This window comes from Branchiostoma floridae, chromosome 3, assembly GCF_000003815.2.
Source record: "Branchiostoma floridae strain S238N-H82 chromosome 3, Bfl_VNyyK, whole genome shotgun sequence".
Classification (NCBI taxonomy): Eukaryota; Metazoa; Chordata; class Leptocardii; order Amphioxiformes; family Branchiostomatidae; genus Branchiostoma; species Branchiostoma floridae.
Window position 1 is genome coordinate 3,048,275 of NC_049981.1, and position 19,361 is coordinate 3,067,635.

The 19,361-nt window shown below is 41.6% G+C and overlaps 4 protein-coding genes and 1 long non-coding RNA gene across 6 annotated transcripts in view; 3 read left to right on the top strand and 2 right to left on the bottom strand.

Moving 5' to 3' along the window:
* Window positions 1-1,242: 1,242 nt before the first annotated feature.
* LOC118411645 lies at window positions 1,243-5,151 on the top strand. Of its 2 annotated transcripts, none has more exons than XM_035814122.1 (6): window positions 1,243-1,364; window positions 1,721-2,295; window positions 2,542-2,672; window positions 2,897-4,038; window positions 4,217-4,306; window positions 4,823-5,151. In XM_035814122.1, exons 1-6 carry the CDS (start codon window positions 1,353-1,355, stop codon window positions 5,111-5,113), a joined length of 2,241 nt encoding a protein of 746 aa, XP_035670015.1. In that variant the 5' UTR covers window positions 1,243-1,352; the 3' UTR covers window positions 5,114-5,151. The 2 variants fall into 2 exon arrangements, with proteins under 2 accessions (XP_035670015.1, XP_035670017.1); XM_035814124.1 differs by having other exon boundaries at window positions 4,217-4,300.
* Window positions 5,152-5,184: 33 nt separating this feature from the next.
* Window positions 5,185-8,212, bottom strand: LOC118411646. Its single transcript, XM_035814125.1, has 3 exons — window positions 7,908-8,212; window positions 6,770-7,526; window positions 5,185-5,851 (listed from the first exon to the last, which is right to left on the bottom strand). Exons 1-3 carry the CDS (start codon window positions 8,140-8,142, stop codon window positions 5,230-5,232), a joined length of 1,614 nt encoding a protein of 537 aa, XP_035670018.1. The 5' UTR covers window positions 8,143-8,212; the 3' UTR covers window positions 5,185-5,229.
* Window positions 5,725-6,721, top strand: LOC118411647. Its single transcript, XR_004830703.1, has 2 exons — window positions 5,725-5,797; window positions 6,243-6,721. It is a non-coding gene; the product is annotated as an uncharacterized LOC118411647 (long non-coding RNA).
* A 225-nt stretch (window positions 8,213-8,437) lies between the features above and the next one.
* LOC118412060 (flavin-containing monooxygenase 5-like) lies at window positions 8,438-18,178 on the top strand. Its single transcript, XM_035814663.1, has 9 exons — window positions 8,438-8,572; window positions 9,052-9,269; window positions 10,184-10,430; window positions 11,461-11,516; window positions 12,139-12,384; window positions 13,376-13,517; window positions 15,210-15,358; window positions 16,222-16,317; window positions 17,150-18,178. The coding sequence occupies exons 1-9, from the start codon at window positions 8,458-8,460 to the stop codon at window positions 17,477-17,479; spliced, it is 1,599 nt and encodes a 532-aa protein (XP_035670556.1). The 5' UTR covers window positions 8,438-8,457; the 3' UTR covers window positions 17,480-18,178.
* The window catches only part of LOC118412061 (chromaffin granule amine transporter-like), a 30,473-nt gene continuing 29,290 nt past the window's right edge, over window positions 18,179-19,361 (bottom strand). Inside the window, exon 16 of the mRNA XM_035814664.1 lies at window positions 18,179-18,643. The gene's annotated coding sequence lies outside the window, so the exon portion shown is untranslated. The remainder of the gene's footprint in view (window positions 18,644-19,361) is intronic.

Consider the following 19,361-nt stretch of genomic DNA (forward strand, 5'->3'; position numbering starts at 1 on the left):
TTGTACATCATACAGTACAAACACACACTCACAGCATGCACACACAACCTTTTTTTGTAAAAAAACGATTATTGACACACTCCTTCAAAGCGTGAGACATCTGTTTTGAATTTGATGTTGTGCCACATCCTAGTATTCTTTGTTTCACCTAGTATATAAACAGTTACCCCTTCCCTTCCATTCCCAGTATTTTCTGTTGTATAATTGGAATTTAGTTTATGATTGTTTTCTTACAGGCTTGGATGAGCTGTTCATTGCAAGCCCAGCAATATGATCAACTGTTACATTTCCCCCATTCCAGTCCCATCCCACCCACAGCTGGAATTATCACTGACCCAGTTTTTACTAAGAAAAAAAAAAAACTGCAGCTACAGGCCAAACCCCATGCATAGCCTTGGGGCCCCAAAAAGGTAGTCTTTCAGGCTAGCCAGCCCAGCTCCTGGGCCCAGGCTTTTCCGTAAACCCTAAAAAAGAGGGCTCCGCACTGAGGCGTCGCCAAAAAGCGCCTCGGGCACCGGAAGGAGACCACAACAGATTAGGTTGAACTTTGACACGAATCGAGTTCTTCAACTTCTAATGCAGTTTGGTGGACTTCTGAGTCTCCTAGGCCTGTCGGGCATGAATGACTCACAACGTGTTCAGTGGTCCTTCTGAACTACCGGTCTGACTATTCCACTCTTTCCAGGTGAGTCATTCTGCTCGGTTGATGGCAGTGTACTAATAATATGCGGGCATGTTTTACTTTGTATGTTGTTGTAGTGTACACTTTAGTCGTGCTGTCTGACTAATCTTCCGTAACTCAATATACACTTACAGTACGGCAGCACCTGGAGTATGTGTATCAATTGCTTGCAGTCGTATACATTAGCCCGTATAAGATTTCATTCAAGACAATAAATCACTGTGACAGTCGCCCGGATATTTTCTTCAAGGAAGTTGCATATCTGATTTTTTGGCGACGCCCTCAGGAAGCCAGCCTATATGTTATGATACTGAATTCTCTGTTACTTTAAAAGAATTCCAAATATTGGATGATAAGGCATTTTTGGTAGCTACTCTGAGGGATGTGTACTGTAGAAATTCTGGGATAGAAAGTGGGTCATTCAGCCCCTTAGAAGTTTAGAGCTGTGATAGAAAACCCGAAGGGCAAAGTCGATATTGGGCCCCCTTAAGCGGCTTTCTTGTTATTCATTTGTGATGCTCAGCAGCCTAGACTTAAAATAACACTGTAGATCATATTCGGTCCATTCACATTCCCACAATTCCAAGCGCGACCGGCAACATCCGGTTGCGTAAGTTGTCTGTTTCGCGCGGTAACCGGAGTGCCGGAGACCTGCGCTGGGACCAAAACAATGGCATCGCCTGTAAGTTTTACCTCTATTTGGGGGAAAATTGGCTAAAATACGGATTAAATGGGTTTAACTTAACCTTTTAATTGTAAGTGCGGCTTCCGTTTGCCGATAATAGAGGGTTTGAGCCGCTGTTTTCGCTGTTGATTATGTGGGGAGGGGGGCCATTCACAGTAAATAATGAATGCAATATTGTACACTATCAAAGTCGACGAAGTCGTCAAAGTGAATAGACGTAGGATATATTAGACGTAGAATGTGTTGACAGACTCTAACTTCCTTGCAGTGCATTTCAAGTGCGATACCGATGTTCAAGATCAAGTTCTAAAGTAGTTCTTGAATTACTTAATTAGTTGAATTGACTGTTTCAGGTGGAAACAAAGCTGGACAAGTTGAAGACTTTCAGAGACATTTCTGCCCTGTCAATGCACCAGCTGAACAAAGAATGCAAAGCAAACAGTGTTAAAACACAATTTTCAAAGACTGCAAAGATAAACCTACTATGCCTGGCACTGGGGATCTCCACATGTGGCCAGGACAAGCCTTATTCCTTCAACCCACGGATGGACAATCATGGCTTGACAAGCACTCAGCTTCAAGAGTACTCAAGACTGACCCCAGCGTACTTGGCAAGGACCGGTTCGTGGACAAAAGAACTACAGTGTTTACCCCCAGTTGACGATTCGACAGTTAAGAGCTACCTCCTAAACAGCAAAGTCTTTGACAAAGATCAGCACACCAAATACAAGCTACAGAGACCATTTCAAATGAAAGACTTTGTTCATTCCATTAAGATAAACCTTGACCCGTCCGAGACATTCATCGCAATTGAAGCCCAGTGCAACTCATCTCAGTCAGGTGCTACTGAGAATGTGAAAGCCCTGTACATCATTTTGGACAAGATAACCGGACAACCCTATGGAGCGTACTGCACCTGCACAGTCGGGTAAGACATATAAGTCTTCTTAGCTTAATTTCTTAGCTTAGATGTGTATTAATCAATCCTTTAGTTGCGGAATAATGATATTGAGTACAGTGATATTAATAGGTGCTACACACACTAAGAACCAAGTAATGTAAAATACTGTACATATGTCTAAACCTCCTTCTGTTGGAGTTACATTCTTTGTTTATGTATTTACTTCATTGTTGTGGTATACATGTACTGATATTTTAATTTCTTGGATTTCAGTCTCTACCAGTCTTGTGCCCATGTTGGTGCCACATTATTCCAACTGGCAGACCTTGTGTCCATGGGCTTCACACAACTCCCGGACGATCCAACCTGCACGGAGAAGCTGTGTGCTTGGACAGACCCTAAATGTAAGTTTTTAAAAATATTTTACATATGTTAAGTGTGTATCAGCAACGCGTTTATAGCATTTCCGTTAAATATATCTCACCATTAGATGATAACGCTTTATTCTATTTTTTGAGGGTGAGGTTACTGTGCACAAATTAGACAGTAGTGAGTTTACCGGGGGTAATATAAATTCCTTCAATTGTGCAAGCGTTGAAGATGGCTAACTACATATTTTCTCTTTCAGCGGCGAAAGTTGAGCCACAGCTTTATAACGACATAAAGTTCACCAAAACTGAGAGGAATGTTCGAAGAACGGCGGACAACTTTGGACCAAAGGTTGCCACTGTCAATGAAGATGCCAGAGTCAAAGGGGTTTCTGTCCTCCGCCAGGGCCTCCTGAATGCTACCCAACACATGAACCAGCATGTCGCGGCCACAAGTGTGCTAACCCCTGCAAACTTTGGTGGAATTGTACGCCCTCCAGCCACACCAGTTCTGCCCGTCCACATAACTACAGACTCTCCACTCCTTGTGCCAGCCAGGTTTGAAGCCACCCATTCCCAACCTGCTCCCCTTGCTACTCAACCCATCTCCAAACACATGAATGTCAGCGACTACATCAAATCGTGTAAAACAGATGAAAAGGAAAGAAGGGAGGTGGAAGCAATGACACGAGGACAGAACCAGAACCTCAAGTGGTATGCCATGAGGTCAGGTACTCTGACCACAACAAAATTCTATCGTGTTAGTAAACTAATGCAAGGAGGAAAGGCATCACCAAGTCGGCTTGTGAGTGACTGTATGGGGGACAAATACAAAAACCTGACAAAGCCACCACAGACAAACATCAAAAGCCTGAAGTGGGGAATAACCCATGAGTCCGCAGCAAGAACAGCCTACTTCAACATGGAAAAGACAAAACACAAGAACCTGACCATCAAGGAGACCGGGCTTATCATGCACCCTACAAAATCCTACCTCAGGGCCAGTCCGGACGGAATTGTACTCTGTAAATGTTGTCCACCAAGAATCTTGGAAATCAAGTGCCCCTACTCTGCAGCAAATGAAAAGATAAGGGGCAACCCAAAGATCAAGTACATTGAACAAGTGGACAATACGTTGGTCTTAAAGGGGAGTGACTCAGGCTATGTTGAACAAGTGCAGGGTTGCATGGCAATTACAAATGTCTACAAGTGTGATTTCGTGATCTACACCGTGAAAGACATCGTGGTCATCCGTGTCGACTTCGACCAAGTTTTCTGGCGTCGCCTAGAACAACACCTCGACAGCTTCTTTGAGCAGTATGTGGTGCCAGAACTGTTCCGGCGACAGGGGCATCCGGATGCTATCTACTCTCTGGATGACAGCTCGGAAGCAGATATTGAGGTGATCAATGGTTTTTATTTTTCCAGTACTCTCTTAATAATACAGTATTATCATGAATGGAATGTAAGAAACTATTGCAATGTGGAATTCAGACTGACAGCTGTTACAGTTCAATGTATCACATCCTTTTATTGGCTTCTTAAAGTTATATGTCATTGTATACTATCATGCATTTCAGGAAGATGTCAATGCCAACATAACAAAGCCTGAGACACAGCCTGCCAGTGATGATGAAACATCCCAGAAGAGGAAACTTGATGAGGTCTCAGTAAGATTTTTACCTCTTCCATTTTATCATATGCATAGTCAAGCACTTAGTATGGTAAAAACAACTATATGTTCTTAAAAAAAATTGTCATTACAATGAAGTTTTGATTTATACACTTACAGGGCTCGAAATTAGGTGCACAGAACAAAAAAATGGGTGCACATAGTAGTACCAGTAATAGTAGTGGTACAAGTAGTAGTAACACAACATAAAACAAAGATTTGCTTATATTTTCTGACACTCACAATAAGGAACATGTCAAGAATAAGCTGAATGCTAGTATACAGTAGTACTTTTACATACATAACCCTACACAAATAATTGGTTGCGCCAGTGCAATCACAGTAAAAAATTGGGTGCACAGTTTCAATTTTGGGTGCACCAGGGTGCACATGAACCCAGTATTTCGAGCCCTTCAAACAACAATCGTTCTGTATATCATGAGATTTTCTCTGTATATTGAGATTGACAAATAACATTCAACACATGTTGTACCTTGCTATTCCTTATTTACAGAAGCACTGTAGTGAAAGCAAGACGAGGAAGACACAAGTTTCTGATGACCTGCCAAAGCACTCCGACCAAACAGACGACACCGTTACCTATTGTGTTGGACCCTGCAAACAAGCTCTCGCCGAGGCTGAGGACATTCTGGACGACAATTCGAATGCTAGTGTAGGTTGCGAGTGTCCTTGTGAGTGTGAGGCTTGGTCATGTTGGACATGTGCAGGGTATAATGAAGACATGGCAGATAATGACATACTTTGGTACTGCGCAAAATGTCTCAAAGATTGTGGCAAAGGCTAAATACAGTTCTAAACTATAACGCAGCAACAACATGCTGTTCCCACTGTAAAGTAAACAATACATGTGTTACACAGTAAGCACAGTCCATAACGAGAGTTAACCATCAATTTCTAATTCTAAATGAAATCAAAGATGCTTTCTTCTGTCATGTTTGAACCTGATGTACTACTACTCTGACCCTGACGAAGATTGATAATTGGCATCTGAAAGTTGGTCATGTACGCACAGACACTGAATATCTGCTCTGTGATGTCCTGCTGGGATATCTTGAGAGTGGAGCCCAGAATGTGGAAAGTGCGTATCCTTTGGATGATTCTTTCAATGTGAATCCTTGCACTTGAAATGGATTCAGAGTTGGCAGCTTCTTGGGCTGACATCTGTGACCGATTCCGACCCTTAAAGTCTGGTATCACAAGCCGTACGCCTTTGTCACTCAGTTCCTTTGAAATGTTGAAGCCCTTGTCTGCCATGATCACTGAATTGGGTGGCAGCTGGTTGATGAACTCTTCACTGGTGAGGGTGATGTGCTTGTCGCTGGCACGACCTCCGTGTCCTTTTGAAACGTAGTTGACCGTAAGGTTAGGTGATAGGCCAACCATGAACTTGACAGTGTCCCTGTTCTTGTAGTTGGAGTACGTCTCCTTTCTTGCCTGTAGTGTTGTAGCCATCTCGATCTGGAGTTCAGTGCAATCGATGACAGAGATGAGGTGTGGGTAACGTCTGTAGCACTCAGGAATTCTGAAAGTGACAATTGAACAAATGTGTTAAGCACAAGACAATACTTAAAATATGTATACTAAGAGACTCAGGACATTCTAGAAACTTTGTTGCAGTGCCTTACGCACAAGGTAATACTTCTGTATTAAAGACTCAGGACATTCTAGAAACTTTGTTGCAGTGCCTTAAGCACAAGGTAATACTTCTGTATTAAAGACTCAGGACATTCTAGAAACTTTGTTGCAGTGCCCGAAGCACAAGAGACTGCTTTTGTATTAAAGATTCAGTACATACATGTTTGAAACTTCATTACAGTGTCTTAAGAACAAGAGATTAGTTTTGCATTAAAGGACTTGTTGTATTTTGATCATGTATCAACCTTTCAGATACATATGTATGTGTACTCAGTCAGGTGCAATCGATGACAGAGATGAGGTGTGGGTAACGTCTGTAGCACTCAGGAATTCTGAAAGTGACAATTGAACAAATGTGTTAAGCACAAGACAATACTTAAAATATGTATACTAAGAGACTCAGGACATTCTAGAAACTTTGTTGCAGTGCCTTACGCACAAGGTAATACTTCTGTATTAAAGACTCAGGACATTCTAGAAACTTTGTTGCAGTGCCTTAAGCACAAGGTAATACTTCTGTATTAAAGACTCAGGACATTCTAGAAACTTTGTTGCAGTGCCCGAAGCACAAGAGACTGCTTTTGTATTAAAGATTCAGTACATACATGTTTGAAACTTCATTACAGTGTCTTAAGAACAAGAGATTAGTTTTGCATTAAAGGACTTGTTGTATTTTGATCATGTATCAACCTTTCAGATACATATGTATGTGTACTCAGTCAGAATAAAGTAACATGGCAGCCACTGCATTCTTTAATACAGACACGATGAATTCCCCTAGTTTAAGGTTGGTAGTAATACCCACGTTTCTTCATTTTCCCAGCTTGTCTTCATTTCAAAGAGGTACCGCAGTTCCCTGTGTAGGAAGTTGATCCATGTGGTGAAGATCTTTGACACCTGGCTTTCACTGATTCCAAACTTGCTGGCGATTTCCTGGTTGAAGTCACCAGACTTCAGCTTCACCAGCACTAGGAAGAACTCTTCCTCGAAAGTCAATGTCCTTTCCCTCCCAGTCCTGGAACGTTCACTGTCAATGTCTGTTTCCTGTCCACGCCAATACTTGAGCCTACCGTTGCTGACAGTTTTCAGATACTCACAGATGGAAGAGAAAACGTCAAAATTTGGCAAGTTTGTACGAACTTGGAAGTCTTTGTCAGAATCTTTTATGGTGTCCAAACTGAAGACTTTATTCTTCAACTGACTATTCTCTTCCTCTAACCGCTGGACAGTTTCGTGTAATGCCGCTAGTTCTTCGTCATACACAGAGGGCTTTGCTCTGCATGTCTCTGGGTAGTCATGTCCATGTTCTTTCCAGACCCGGGTGGTATTTTCCTTTGCTTGTGCAGCCTGTTTTTCCTCCCTCTGCTTTGCTAGAGCAATCTTTCGCTCAGTGAGTCCCCCTGGAGTCTCGGGAGCAGGGGACCAGGAGTCCTTGCACCAACTGACTGGCGTGACAGTTCCTGCTTGTTCAGAGGTTCTCGATGGTCTTGACTTGCTTGCCTTTGTCCACGCAAAGATACTCGGGATGTATCCTGGGGACCCTTTGATGTGGGTGCGTATTCCTACAAAAATCCATGGGGAAAAAATAAAGTTGTATTAATCTGTTTTAGACACTTTTCAAATTATTAATTTAAAGTAAGAACATATGGACAAACTATTTGAATAGTTTCAGAAATAAACACCTTTGATTTCAAAGGAATACTTATTAATACTGTAATTCACTTCTCTTAATTCATCTAAATTTCATTACATCAAGAGGGTATTTTACACAAGGTAAGCATAACTAAGAGGGGGAGGGGGGCAGCACGCTGAACTGTAGCGGTTAGTGTAAAAGTAAAATAAATTAATCAGCTAGTACTACTTGCTTATGACCATACCGCATTACGAAAGTTTCTGGGCAAGATAACAAGCTTTTTTAGGAGAGCCATAGCTAGTTTGCTTACCTCCTGCAAAGTGATCAGAGCAAACCCGGTCATGCTTGCTGGCTGTCCAGTTATCACGCCTTACGCTGGTTTCCCACAATCTCCGTAAGTCTCGGTTTGCTTCCCCTTGAGGAAACCTGTAGTACGATCTGCGGACACCTTGCAGCTTGTCTGTGCCTTGTCTGTTACTGCATTTTGGGACACAACATCGCGATCCTTGATACATTGCCTTCTGCTTGCGTATAACGAACGCCATTTTCAAAGGAACAAAGAAACCGGATGTTGCCGGTCGCGCTTGGAATTGTGGGATATGTGAATGGGGAGAATGTGCATTGCTGAATCACCTAGATTTATTGGTAGACATATTATGTAGATGAACCCTTTTTTGTGAGCTGTAGTAAACTGATTTGTTATTGAGTCACCATTTATCGTAGCAAAAATGCACAAATTTTAAGTGTTGCTGTCCCTACTAGATTCACCTATAAGCATTGATTATGACACACCATGCAAACCGTCAAGCATTTATTCTTTATGTGATAGGTACCGTAGGTCAAGAAGAAGACACATTGTGATGGAACGTAAACGGGTGGCGATTATTGGTGCTGGTGTGAGCGGACTGGCAGCCGTTAAAGCATGTTTGGAGGAGGGGCTTGAACCCACATGTTTCGAGCAGAGTGAAGAGATTGGTAAGTGGCATTTCAAATGTAATTTTTCATTATTACATTGTAGGTATCATTGTCAGATACTAAAAAAATGACATGAGGAGTCATGTAGGAAGTTCCATGAGTTTAATTTGGGTTTGTGGAAAAGGCTGGTCTGTCTACTTAGCCAAGCTACCAGACAAGGCCTTTTCCTGGACCCCAATGCATAGTGGTCTGGCCTCTAATGGGATTTCCTTGAGGAATATCTGGTTTTCCTCTAATTGTATGTAATTAAACACTTGCTGTAAAAACATGATCATAATGTAAAAACATATGAATCTGGTGAAGGAATTGCAAAAATAAGTTAACCAATATGTTCGACCAGGTTATTTAATGTAGCTGACAATAATTATTTCTACATTTTAATGTAACATTCAGTTGTGAGTATCTTTATTGGATAGGAGAATTATACAGAGAAGTATTTTCCGTCAGCTCAATTTGTGTTTTATTACCCCCGATGACAGGTGGTTTATGGCACTATACTGATGACGGCAGACAGAAACAGGGAGCCAGTATGTACAAGTCGCTCATCTCTAATGTCAGCAGGGAGATGTCATGTTTCAGTGACTTCCCCTTCGACAAACACACGCCCCCTTACCCATCCCACACCCAGTTCCACCAATACCTACAGCAGTATTGTAACAGATTTGATCTGAGGAAGTACATCACTTTCAACACTCAGGTATGGACATTGCAGGGCTTTAGCCAGCTCGAATTTTTTTTCCGTCAGCCAATTACAATGGTCGCGAAAACAGCGAAAATTAATTAGAAGGACTGAACTGAGACCTTGAAAAACGGGTTTTAATGAGATTATCGTATGCGAAAGGGCGCCGACACACATTGTCAACAATCATAACAATAGCAAAACAAACAGTGTGTGGCTTTTACGGCCGTGGACGGCGTCCCCAAGCCGCCTGTAGCTTCCACCAAGGATTTTTGTCCGTCAAGGTTGACGGATTGGTTTTAAAATTTTTTCGTCAGACGCAGCGAATTCCCGTCAATTGACGGAAAAACGGACGCTGACTAGACCCCTGGGACATTGTGTATTTGTCTGTAAAGCTGACTATCAATACCAGGAATGATGAAAAATTTTGGTGACGCAGATTGTTAAGTAGCCATGGTCAACTCATGATCATTATTTGACTGACCTAAAATGATTGTCAGAATCAAAAGGGGTCATATCTGGGTTCTGATATTACTAACTTGTCAGATAAAGTCATTGTGTGCATGTGTGCTGCACATGTGTGTGTGTATGTCTGTATGTGTGTGTGTGTGTTTTTGTGTGTATGTGCATGAATGAATGTGTGTCTGTGTGTATCTTTTTGTGTCAGTGCATGTGTGTGTGTGTGTGTGTGTGTGTGTGAGCAGTGTGTGTGCGTGTCCGTGTGTGACCCGATTAGTATCCAGGGAAGAGCATCCTGGCTGGTGCTGCATTCGTCTTTAGGGATAGTAAAATGGAGGAGATGTCTTGAGCACGTCACAACAGCCTCAATACGTAGATGATATCTGCTGGCTGTAATAATACAACAAGCTGAATGACAGATACATAATATAAACAACTAACATCTGAAGTGATAACTTCTTTGCTCTTATAAGGTCGTCAAGGTGCAGCGAGCAGAAGGATCCGTGGAAGGAGAATGGGTCGTACACACGGCAGACGCAGGCACAGATGGGACAGAATCACGTCAACACATGTTCCACGCCATCATGGTTTGTTCTGGGACTTACCACCAACCACACATGCCATCGTTTGCTGGTCTAGAAAACTACCAGGGTACTGTGACCCACAGCCAGAGCTACAGGACTCCTGACAGGTTTCGAGGAAAGACTGTGGTAGTCATTGGTGAGTGTTAAAATTGTTATAAAGTTCTAGCTTAGAGTGACCATTTGGCAGTCCAGAAGAAATTTTTACATAGTATACTATTCATCATATATCATATACCTGCACTGGAATAATGTTCAATATGGGTGTTCTGGACCAGATGATTACTTTGGTTGTCACTATCACACAAGGCCTTCCATAGATGCACTAATGGAGTGCGCCATTGTAGATTATTAAAATACTGGATCCATAATTGCTGTTGTTATTATGTATTCTATCCGCGGTGATAGGCTGGTGGTACCTTGGGTGATATAGAATACACCATTAAGTTAAAGTTAAGTTTATCCATAATAGAATACACCATGTTGTATGTTTTCTTTCTTTCTTTCTTTCTTTATTAGCACATAATAGCATGGCTTAAAAACAAATGTACCGAGATGAAGAACATGCTGGGGGTGGGCAGAAGCCTATGTGGCTTTTCTTTGGCCTCCCCCAGAAATAAGTTGCAGAAATAATAATTATACATAATTAAAGTGAACGAAAAATGCACATAACATAAGTTGAAATCATCATGTAAAATTCACTAATGGAATAGAAGTTGTATTACAAATGATCAAATGAAATAATAAATACAAAACAAAATAGACAAAACATATACAAGTAACTTGGGATTTGAGAAAAAAGGTAGGATTTCTAAGTTTTAAGAATCATTAGCTATCAACTACCAAAATCAACCAAAAACTAGTATGAAAAACAAGGAAACAAGGAAATCAAACAATTCAGGTAAAAGTTTTGCTTGGGTATGTGATGCAATCAATCTTAACAAGCTTTTTGAACCTGGGTAATGATAAGCAGCATTGTTGGACTTGACTTAATGTTAATCTTATATCCACATACAACGGGTCCGTATTTTATCGTGTCACACGTTTTCTTCTTGTATCACATGGCCATCTATTGAATTATTCAAGCACACTTCGCTTGCGCCAGGTATGCAGGAAAGTTCCAGTCAGTGTGGAAAAATTTATTTTTAAATGCTAAATTCCTGGTGCAGGTGCCGGCAACTCGGCTGGAGATATTGCTGCAGAGGTGGGACTGACTGCTTCAAAGGTAACCTAGCCTGCTCTTTAAAATACTGCTATACCACCAAAATGACTCTAAGATACAACTTGCAGTTCTTAATTACATTCAACCATGATCATAGTATATAATAAAAAACAGGCTTTTAGCTAGGAATTAATTTTCGGGCGTCCAAAGTAATCGGAGTGATCTGCGGCGCTCGCAGGCGCGAGCATTGTAGGGGGGTCCCATGTTTAAATCATAACCCTCTGAAATGCTATTTCCTGCATTTTGAGGTGCATATTTTGTAGAATTCAGCCAAGATTTTTTTGTGTCTGTTACAATATGTTTGCCCTGACTGAGGCTGGGAGGAAAAATTTGGGCGTCCGTAGTGCGTCTTGCTTAAAAGTATTGCGTCCGATTTCTTATGTTTGTTAGGACAGTTCGTCTAAATGACGCGTTGACGCATGCCTAGCTAAAAGCCTGATAAAAAATATTACTAGGATATTATTCAATTTATTCAATAATATTTTTTATTTTGTATCCAACACATTTGTACAAAAAAATACACTTCTATGATGAAGATGAAACTTTACAAATTGCACTTCCTGTTCTTGATTTCTGTGTTAAATGTTATTGTTAAATCAAGTATAATTCTCCATATGTCATCTAGGTTTACTTGAGTATGCGGGACGGAGTCTGGATCTTTCCACGTTTAACACGTAGCGCCAGACCCCTGGATCTATCAATCAGTCGGGCCCTGTTGAATGTCCCTGAATTTGTAACGAGGAACTACCTCAAGATGCTATCCAGATCTCACATCAACCAAGTAAACTATGGGCTAGATCGCACAAAGGACCCTTTCACACATGGCTTCATGGTCAATGATGAGATAGCCTTTCGCTTGGCTTCGGGAAAGGTATGTTACATGTAGGATGTTCTGTCTTGTATAAACTGACCCCAACAACTTTTTTTACAAATCCTGTTGGTCTTGACAAATAAATTTGCACAACATGCTAAGGAAACATATTTGTTGTCAGATTCAACCAAGTTTTAGCTTTGTAACTTGAGTTATCATAGCCTGTGCATTATGTCTAGCTATTTGCTGGTGAAGTTGGTTACCTAGAAACTGTTGCTATAAAGAAAGAAGCATTTTGAATTGGCTCCTTCCTTGAAAATGTTCAGTTCATACTCAAGATTCACCAAACTTCATGATTTCATCACATTTTGAGTGATTGTGCCTTAAATAATATTTTGCACCAATCGCCTGGACTACTACTGTATTTTCATGATGAAAGTATTCAAAACTTTTCAAAATTCAAAAGGCGGTGCTGCAAGTTGTTGCCATTTAAAGTTGGGAGGCAGAATGATATTTGAAGTTATTGCACAGTCAGTCATAGTCATACTGTGTATTACAGCACCGTGGGGGCTATACCGTCCACACTTTCAGATAAATAAGAAAAGGATTGTCAATAGAGCAAGAAAGGATCAAAATTAATGCAAAACTTATTTAGACAACAGTGCAGTGGGGCACTTAGTCAAACATGCAGGAAGTGCTTGAATTTTGGATTATGCTGTAATATTGGAGACAGTCTATGATGCCCCTTTGACAGCCCAAAATATGAAAACAAGTCAGGAACACCCAAATCAAATCTCTAAAAAAGATGATATCTGATAACACTTTTTAGTTATTGGTAGGATATTACCTGGTGATTGCTCTCTTTCCCCCACCTTTTACCTTTTCAGTCAAAGTCAGATACCCTGGGTGTGAGAAAGAGTGAGGAAAATTGTGTAAAGTACCTTTCCCAAGTGCACAAGACTGGTAGCATATCAGGATATGAACCATGCACATAACTCTACATATTCCCATGTTCTTATTTACATATTTGTCTATGGTTGTCCATCCACAGGTTTTAGCCAAGCCTGACATTGCAGAATTCACCAGAACTGGGGTAAAGTTTGTTGATGGCAGCAATGTTGATGCAGATGAAGTCATCTTTGCCACAGGATATGACGTTTCTTTCCCATTCCTGGATAGTGATATCCATCCAAGTGAGTTACATGTATGTCTTACAAATTATACAGCTATGTGACTAATAATTATTTAAGTCATACTAAACATGACATAGATAATTGACATACATGTAGATCCTGCATTTGAATTTTTTGATGGGATGCAAATACATTATATGTACAAAACATTGAGATACTGTAGTAATAAGAACTTCTTGGTTCTGTGCCAATGCACATAACGGGGCCGCCCTAAGATGCCCCCTTTTTTACGCGCTCGAACTCACGGCGCTCACTATAGTTGCCAAAGAGTGGTCAAGTTTTGATCAATGAATTTTTAACACATTCATCTAGAGACCATACTTGGATAAGGAATGCATTCATACTGTTCATGAACCCGTCACCCTCCGCGTTACAACTGGCAAACACCGAGGACGTTATCGTAAATATAAATTCCGATTTTGAGCCGCATTAAACAGTGCGCCCTAACTTGCCCCGCTTTTGGAATTGCTCTCTTCGGAAGCTGGTGACTAATTTAGACAAACATAAATAAAAATTCTACTTTTATGATATATTAGCTTTCTTTTGACAGTAGAATTGTGATTGTGTGTGCTTCTTGTCTCCCGCGAGGAGGCCTTAATCTTTCACAATCCAGGTCGTGTTTTCATTGGAAATGGGCGAAATGCACTGAATGCGGCGGCCCGACTCACAAAATCATTACGAAAAACGACAACGCCAAAATCACAAAAAAACTCTGTGTACGTATTGGGGAACATATTCGACATCACTCTGTGAAGTTTCATTTTTATAGACGATACGAATAATTTGTTAGAGTAACAAATCTTTTGGGCGTTCGCTCGTCTGCCACCTGCGGGGCCACGCTCCCTGGGGAAAACAACGGCGGTGATGCTTATGTTGTTTCTTTCCATGGCCGGTCTTCTACTAGTACTCAACAAACATTTGAAGACCAATATTTGTAGTGTTTTGTGAAGCTTTATTTCTTATGTGTATGACAGTTGTGTGGCTGTTTTTTACTGCCGTGGTTGTTTATTTATGGACACGAGCCACCAATACCTATTAACAGGTGACCACAGTGATTCGGCACTACCAACATTTTTGTGAAAATTCTGTCATCAAAAAAGAACAAGAAGTGAACATGTGTAAAAAAAAATTTAATAGAAAAAAAGCTGTTAGTTTGGACTTGGTTTATTTACCTTTCTAATCATCATAGTCAGTGGCAACAAACACGGCGTACTTATGCATGATAAGATCAGCAAAAAACCCGGGCATCTTAGGGCAGGGGGCATCTTGGGGCGGCCCCCGTTAACTCTACAACTCTAAAATGTATATTATAATATAATATTTGTTATATATAATATATGTTTTTTGTATGATATCCTTGTTCAAATGCATTTCGTATACGCACAGAGTGTGCCGCTGTCAAAAAATGTTCTTACAATTTTGGTTCAAGCACACCAATTTTCCCAACTTCTGGAACATTTCACATTGAAATATGTGTTTTATGTGTGGATATCACATAAAACGAATACAACATGATGCGGGTAGGATTGTTTGGCAACCAAACCTGAAGTTGGGCTGGTACCTTGGTTGATATGGAATTATATAATGCCATACATGTTGTATTTGCTATAATGAGGGAAAAATTATGGTAGAAGAATCTGACAGAGATTAGGCTTTTCAAATTAAATGAACTCCTCATCACCGTGAATGCAGGTAGTCTTCAAGACCAGGAGCTGTACAAGCTTGTCTTCCCCGTTCACATGAAGAAACACACCTTGGCAGTGATTGGTGAGATTCGAAACCGTGGAGGTGCATCACCAGTGGTGGAGCTCCAGGCACGGTGGGCTGCACAAGTCTTCCAGGTAAGGGTGCTGTCCAGTGTTCTAGCCAGCCTTAATTTTTTTTCCATCCTCGAATTTTGAGTGGAAGTCCTGTCGGAAGTGCGACAATCTTTTCTGTGGTATGCTCCCTGGGGAAATTTTGACAGGTGGCCGCTGTATGGTCGCAGTAGGCAGTGTTTCTTTATTTCCGGGACCGGAAATCACGTGGCCATAGACAGATGTCTGCTATAGACTATATCTTAATGCTTAGGTCAAAGGGTATCAATGCTTGGCTGGCCCTCCCTGGAACAGCATAGGAAGACAGCAAGGGTGGGAGCTCTGTACAAGATCTACCATGGTCTTATGCAGACTGCCCTGTCATTAGAAACAAACTCGTCCCACTACCTACACGCCATCAACGCCCCCACTCCCAGCAGTTTTGCCTTATGAATACTAGAACAAAATACAGAGAGAGGGCATTTCTTCCACGTACAATCAAAGAGTGGATCAGTCTGCCAAACAGCATAGTGGAGGCACCCGCACAATTGACACTTTTGTGTCACATGCCTCTTGCACACCCTGATGCTGTTTGTCAGTAACCGGTGGATCCCACAGATCTCGACCTGGCATGGACTATGGACAACGATTTTGGTTTATTATTGCAGATGGATAATACTCAAAGACAGCCCGCACCAGCAACAGCGCTCACCCACAAGTGCCATGATAATCTTCTTCTTCTTCTTGAGGGCACTGATATGAAGAAGAAGGGAAAAATACAAGGGACCGACAAAAAGTGATCGCAATGGCCAGGTGGCAGCTATATGCAAACTTTTTAAGGTGGCTGCTAATAGAGGTTTGACTGTACTTTATTCCTCCCAGTGAAGATGTTATACTTGTCTCTCTAGGGCATCACACAGCTCCCTGATCATCACACCATGTTGGAACATGTCAGACGGGATCGGCAATACAGAGACAGCAGGTTTGGGCCAAACAAACTACCGGTAACCCATTACTTTTGTTTGTGAGCTACACTTCTGATATAAGCAGACTAGGAGCTTACAATTATAAAACCTGCAGGGTGTTCTAATAAAGCTACACGTATTACCACAATATGTATATCAGTGCTGGTGCCCCCAGTAGTGTGTGTACCCCCAGTAGTGTCTGTATCCCCTGTAGTGTCCGTACCCCCAGTAGTGTCTGTATCCCCTGTAGTGTCCGTACCCCCAGTAGTGTCTGTATCCCCTGTAGTGTCCGTACCCCCAGTTCTGTCTGCACCCCATTCGTGTCCGTACCGCCAGTAGTATTTGTAACCCCAGTAGTGTCCACACCCCCAGTAGTGTCCGCACCCCCAGTAGTGTCCGCACCCCCAGTAGTGTCTGTACCCCCAGTAGTGTCTGTACCCCCAGTAGTGTCCGCACCCCCAGTAGTGTCCGTACCCCCAGTAGTGTCCGTACCCCCAGGAGTGTCCGTACCCCCAGTAGTGTCCGCACCCCCAGTAGTGTCTGTACCCCCAGTAGTGTCCAAACCCCCAGTAGTGTCTGTACCCCCAGTAGTGTCCAAACCCCCAGTAGTGTCTGTACCCCCAGTAGTGTCCATACCCCCAGTAGAGTCCGTACCCATAGTAGTGTCTGTAACCCCAGTAGTGTCCATGCCCCCAGTAGTGTCCGTACCCTCTTTAGTGATATATTGATCACCTTGTTGTTTTTAATCTGAGGACCTGAGGTACATGTACAGATTTCTTACATAATTACTCAGCAAGACTGATATTTTTATAGGTTTAAAGATCAATTTGTGCATTGCAATTTGTGCATTGCTTTCTTTCAAAACCCCCAGGTGGTAGACTTGAGGTACACAGATGATATTGCCCGTGACATCGGAGTGAAGCCAAGTTTCTGGCGCCTTGTCTTCCGGGATCCCAGCCTGGCTTTCCTGACATATTTTGGACCCGCCTTCCCCGTCCACTACAGACTGGAGGGTCGCCACTCATGGTCCGGGGCTGCTGAATATGCAAAAACAGCCTTGTTCAATACATACTCTGCCACACGTGCAGGGAGGGTTCAGACAAGGTCATCCTCGCAGCTCAAGGTCAACAGTCTGATAACGGTTCTTCTGGTGTGTCTGATGGTGGCAGTACTTGCAGTGATTGTCATGATAAAGATTTAGGTAATTTGATCCATTTGCTAGTAGACATCTCAACCCTGTCTGTTGACTTTCTTATGATGACACACAACCCCCCCCCCCACCAACACGCACACACACAAACACAAAAACACACATACAGACACGTACACACAGACATACAGATGCAGGTACAGACACCCACCCACTGACACACAGGAACATAATTATGCATAAGTTTCCAATGTTTATGCATAATTATGCTTAAGGTTCCATCATATATATATATATATATATATGCATAACTATGCTTGTTCCAAGGGTATAAAGATTCCAAGGATTATGCATAATTATGTATAACCATTGGAAACGTACGCATAAATATGCATAAATCTGGAACCTTATGCATAATTATGTAAATTATGTACAGTTATGCCAATTTAGACTAATCCTGGGGGTCGTTAATGGCTGCTACGTATTTCTTACATCATATTTACTTACAGGTTATGATATCAGCGATAGGACGTTAAATAAAGACCGTGCCATAATGATCAACATAATGATTGTGGGCACTAAAGGAAGAAAGAAAGGTAACGCTTTGACCAGTTCGTCATACTGTGGTACCTTGTACATGTAGGTAATCTGCCTTCTCCGAACAAGCGGCCCTTTTCAGTGCTAACTCAACTACTCCAAAAAGGACCATATCTCTCACAGAACGCCAGCGAAATAAACTACGTCTCAAAATATCAGTCATCAGTGTGGTTTATTCTGATATGGAGTGGAAAACTGGAAGCATTTCTCTAGCAACCAATCATACGCAACGTTAAGAAGATATTATGCAGGTAACGTTACGTATTTAAGGTGTTATGTGTATGTAAAACATGTTATACATATTAAGTGGTTCTACAAACGATGTGAAATTGGGACTTTTGATATGTCTTGTCTAATCCAAATCGTCCCCCCAGATTCTGCTGAGGTCAAACTAGTCTGTTATTGTGAAAACAGACAAAATGGAACTTACTATTTGCCTCTTTTTCTTACTTTCATTACGTTATAGCGTCACGGATGATATAAATGGGGACTTCTGATATACCTTGTCAAATAATAACGTACAATAATGACTCAAAAACCGTCCCTAGGTTGAGGATTGTAGGGCAGCGTCGTCAGCTGATTCTCATGCATCTTTTCACTCTCCTTATGGACGATTACCTGCAAGTGGAGGAAGGTAAAATCAGCTAGAATGGAATTCTACTGTAAATTTAAAGGTAAAAGTGGTCTATAGCTCTTTTGATTCATCCTCTTACGCAGGGACATCCAACAGCGAAACCGCCTGTCTGGATGTACCCTGCTCTTTCAACCGTCACCCTCAGTTCCTGACCGCCCTGCTTATGAATATTAATGAACTTACCCTTATATATGCGAGACCCCTTTTGAAAACTGAAAGGCCTGACAGCTGGTTTTTTTTTTTGGGGGGGGGGGGGTCCACAGGAACTAAGGGTGACGATTGAAAGAGCAGGGTACATCCAGACAGGCGGTTTGGCTGTTGGATGTCTCTGCGTAGGAGGATGTTTTGAGGCAGTGTGTTGTCACCCCTTATGTCTAATTCATGGTTATTAGTTAAGTCAATGAAGGTTTGTTATTCATGTTATATGATTTGCAAATCAACATTTTCTCAAGACACTGGATACACTCTTGAAAATTTTCTGTTACCTTAACTTGTTACTTTTTTGTTGAATACCTTGAAGGTTTCGGTGAATAGTTAATGCTATTGTTCCAGCCAATACATTCACCTTGGTGACGTCTCAATGACGTCATATTACATTACAACACCTTTCAATTCAACACCTTCATTATCTTTATCCTTTACACCATTCTATGAAAATTTAGTAGTTTTACAATAAGTCGTTTAGGAGTTTACAAATGTGTC

Coding starts and splice junctions, on each gene's coding strand:
- LOC118411645 (XM_035814122.1), top strand. Junction 2,296..2,541: donor TACTGCACCTGCACAGTCGG/GTAAGACATATA, acceptor CTTGGATTTCAG/TCTCTACCAGTCTTGTGCCC. Junction 4,307..4,822: donor GGAAACTTGATGAGGTCTCA/GTAAGATTTTTA, acceptor CCTTATTTACAG/AAGCACTGTAGTGAAAGCAA.
- LOC118411646 (XM_035814125.1), bottom strand. CDS start 8,142: ATGGCGTTCGTTATACGCAAGCAGAAGGCAATGTATCAAGGATCGCGA. Junction 7,527..7,907: donor CTCTGATCACTTTGCAGGAG/GTAAGCAAACTA, acceptor GGATTTTTGTAG/GAATACGCACCCACATCAAA. Junction 5,852..6,769: donor AGCTGGGAAAATGAAGAAAC/GTGGGTATTACT, acceptor TGTCACTTTCAG/AATTCCTGAGTGCTACAGAC.
- LOC118412060 (XM_035814663.1), top strand. CDS start 8,458: ATGGAACGTAAACGGGTGGCGATTATTGGTGCTGGTGTGAGCGGACTG. Junction 11,517..12,138: donor TGGGACTGACTGCTTCAAAG/GTAACCTAGCCT, acceptor TATGTCATCTAG/GTTTACTTGAGTATGCGGGA. Junction 15,359..16,221: donor GGGCTGCACAAGTCTTCCAG/GTAAGGGTGCTG, acceptor TTGTCTCTCTAG/GGCATCACACAGCTCCCTGA.